The 2,778-nt window shown below is 37.0% G+C and overlaps 1 protein-coding gene across 1 annotated transcript; it reads right to left on the bottom strand.

Moving 5' to 3' along the window:
* Positions 1–614: 614 nt before the first annotated feature.
* Positions 615–2,429, bottom strand: LOC123663949 (piggyBac transposable element-derived protein 4-like). The gene has a single exon (XM_045598587.1). It carries the CDS (start codon positions 2,427–2,429, stop codon positions 615–617), a length of 1,815 nt encoding a protein of 604 aa, XP_045454543.1.
* Positions 2,430–2,778: the final 349 nt, after the last annotated feature.

Here is a 2,778-nt window from a genome sequence, read left to right on the forward strand (position 1 = left end):
AAGGCTACATTGGGTGAACTCGGGCCTTATTGCGTTATTGCTTGAATGCGATTGTCAATGAAGTTTTCACTTCTGCCGTGCGGTCTTAAGAACACACCTTTTTTTTGTCAGAGGTTAAGTATTTTGTATGCATGACATAACTCTTATAACTTGTAATGAAAATAAAATATGTTTTTTTAAATGAAAAATAAAATAAAATATATAATAAAATAAATATATATACCTCATTATAAAATTGAACAATTCTATATCGAATAACTATTAAAGTTTATTAACACGCTAAGCGCCATGTGTATCATTTTCGATACACACTGTACAAACACTTGTGTATCTTTTTCGATACACGAACAACACCCCAGTCTTTAGCCTCGTGTATCGTTAACGCACACAGTTTTCATATATTTTATACTACACAAATATTGCTCTGGCCTAGGGGATTTTTCTGGTGCATTGGGGTTGGGATTGCTCAATTTTTTTAGAAATTATGAAGAAAAATGTATGGGGAAGAATAAAATAGTAAAATTATTTTGAATGTTCTAGTTTTATTATAAAAAAAATCAAAAGGTAACAAAGGTTTTATGAATAAAAGTAATATTATCTTATATCTAATCTAGTCAATGCGTATTATTGAAACAAGTTTTGCAAATAATTACATCACAAACAGAACACTTTGTGTTAACTTGTGACGCTCGTACTACTTTGCCATTTACTTCGATTCCTTTCCTTCCGTACTTTTTGTAGCATTCTGAACAACGCCCGCGAACTGCCTTTTCTCCAACTTTATTCTTTACAAGATAGTGTTTCACATTTCCTGAGGCTCTTCTTGGCATCGAAGTAGATGGTCCGGGTTCAGTTACACAGGGCTGAGAATGTCTATCAAGTAGTCCTGTGATAACTTGTTCTCGAAATTCCGTGATGGTTAGTTTCTTTTTGGTAGAATATTTGTTATAGAGAAAATGGGCATTGACTAGGCTTGTTCCCCATAGTACCTCAATGAACAGCTTTCGGTACCATTTAGTACAACGCCTCAAAGCACTGCCATATGTGGCCATTTGGTCGCTAATATCAATAGATGTTTTGCCGCTGTTATAGTTACTGATGGTTACTGGCCTGATAATAGGTGTCCTTTTTCTAGTTTGGGTGACCTCTGTCTTGAGACCAGATGTTTTTGTTGTGAGCATTCTCACATCCCGTTTATCGCGCCATTTCAAGACTACAATGCCATCTTTAGTTTGCTTACAGCTCATTTCCCCTCTTTTCAATTTCGCAGCAATGACATCTTTTGGTAGATGTTTTCGGTTGGATCTGAGGGTACCAACAAGGTGGGTTTTTCGGCGTCGTAGTCTGTATGCTAGCGGGACGCTTGTGTAATAATTATCGGTATAAATAGTTCTTCCCTCGTCAAGAAGACCTTGCGCAAGAGTCATAACCGTTTTTTCCGAAACATCGACGTCTTTTTCTTTCGATTTTCCGCAATATACATATAAATTCCAGGTGTAACCCTTTTCAGTGCAGAGCTTGAACACCTTGATACCATATTTCGCTGCTTTATTAGGTATATATTGGCGAAATATCAATCTACCGCGCCAAGGAATGAGAGATTCGTCGACGCAGATGTCTTCGCCTGGGGTGTACATTTTCTTATAATTCTCAATAAATTTATCAAGTACATCTCTAATTTTGCACAATCTGTCCTCAGTATCTGCTTCAGTGTTATCCGAAAAATGTATGTATTTCAATATTAGCTCAAAGCGATTTCTTGGCATGACTGTTCTTGCCAATGGAAGTCCATAAAGTTTATGTACTCTCCAATAATCTTTTATTGCAGGCAGTTTCACTAAGCCCATCCAACCAATTAATGCCAAAAATTTGAGCATTTCGTCGACAGTGACTGGATACCAAGAATGCGCTCGAGCTTGGGGACCTACGTCGTTGTTATCTAATAGGTTCTGTGTAGCAAAAAGATTAGTTTGTTCAACAATGTGCTCCACAATGTCTCTTGTCAGAAAAAGATCAAAGTAATCAATAGGGTTTGCATTTGCCAAGATACCCGTATAAATGTCTTTCATTCCTGAAAAAGGCACAGTGTACGGTATCTGTTCTGGATCATCTGCAGTTGGCATAACCCATTCTAGGTTTTCAATTTTTTGTTTGACCCATTCAGACTCTGATATCTCTGTTGAGGTGGCTCCAGAAGTACTTGGAAGATTAACTGTATCGTCTGGTGGCATTGTTTTTGAACGTGGAGTTCTTCGTCTCTGTATATCTGGCAGTGCAGGCAGATCCTCTGAAAATGTTGAAATTCGTCTTGATGTAGGTGGTGGATTCCAAGCTTCATTTCCACTATCTGATTCGCTTGAATCGTCATAACTTTCTATACTGGGACAGAAATCGGGATCGTCCATTGAATCATCACTACTATAGTCCATTTTTACAATATTCTCACGTCTCTTTTGGTTATTATACACTTTACTAACTCTGTATCACTTGTTTCTGAAACAAATGAGAAGAAAATTTTAGGAAAAACTGTTGTTATTCCCATAATTCTCTTCTCATTTGCTTCTTATTTCTTTCTTCTCTTTTTCTCAACTCTGGTTGCTAATCTGAAACAATAAAAAAATAAATTACTAATGTGTATCTTTTTTGCACACATGGCCCATGAAAAAGTTTTGAGCGTTAACTATTTTCACAGGCCCGTGTATCGAAAAAGATACACACTAAGAGGAGGGGGTGGGAGAGGGTGGGGGGTAGAAAAAAATTATCCTCTATTACATCTAG

Source organism: Melitaea cinxia, chromosome 21 (assembly GCF_905220565.1).
Source record: "Melitaea cinxia chromosome 21, ilMelCinx1.1, whole genome shotgun sequence".
NCBI classification, from domain to species: domain Eukaryota; kingdom Metazoa; phylum Arthropoda; class Insecta; order Lepidoptera; family Nymphalidae; genus Melitaea; species Melitaea cinxia.

What these genes read in the sequence shown, in the direction of transcription:
- LOC123663949 (XM_045598587.1), bottom strand. Translation starts at nt 2,429, where the DNA reads ATGGACTATAGTAGTGATGATTCAATGGACGATCCCGATTTCTGTCCC.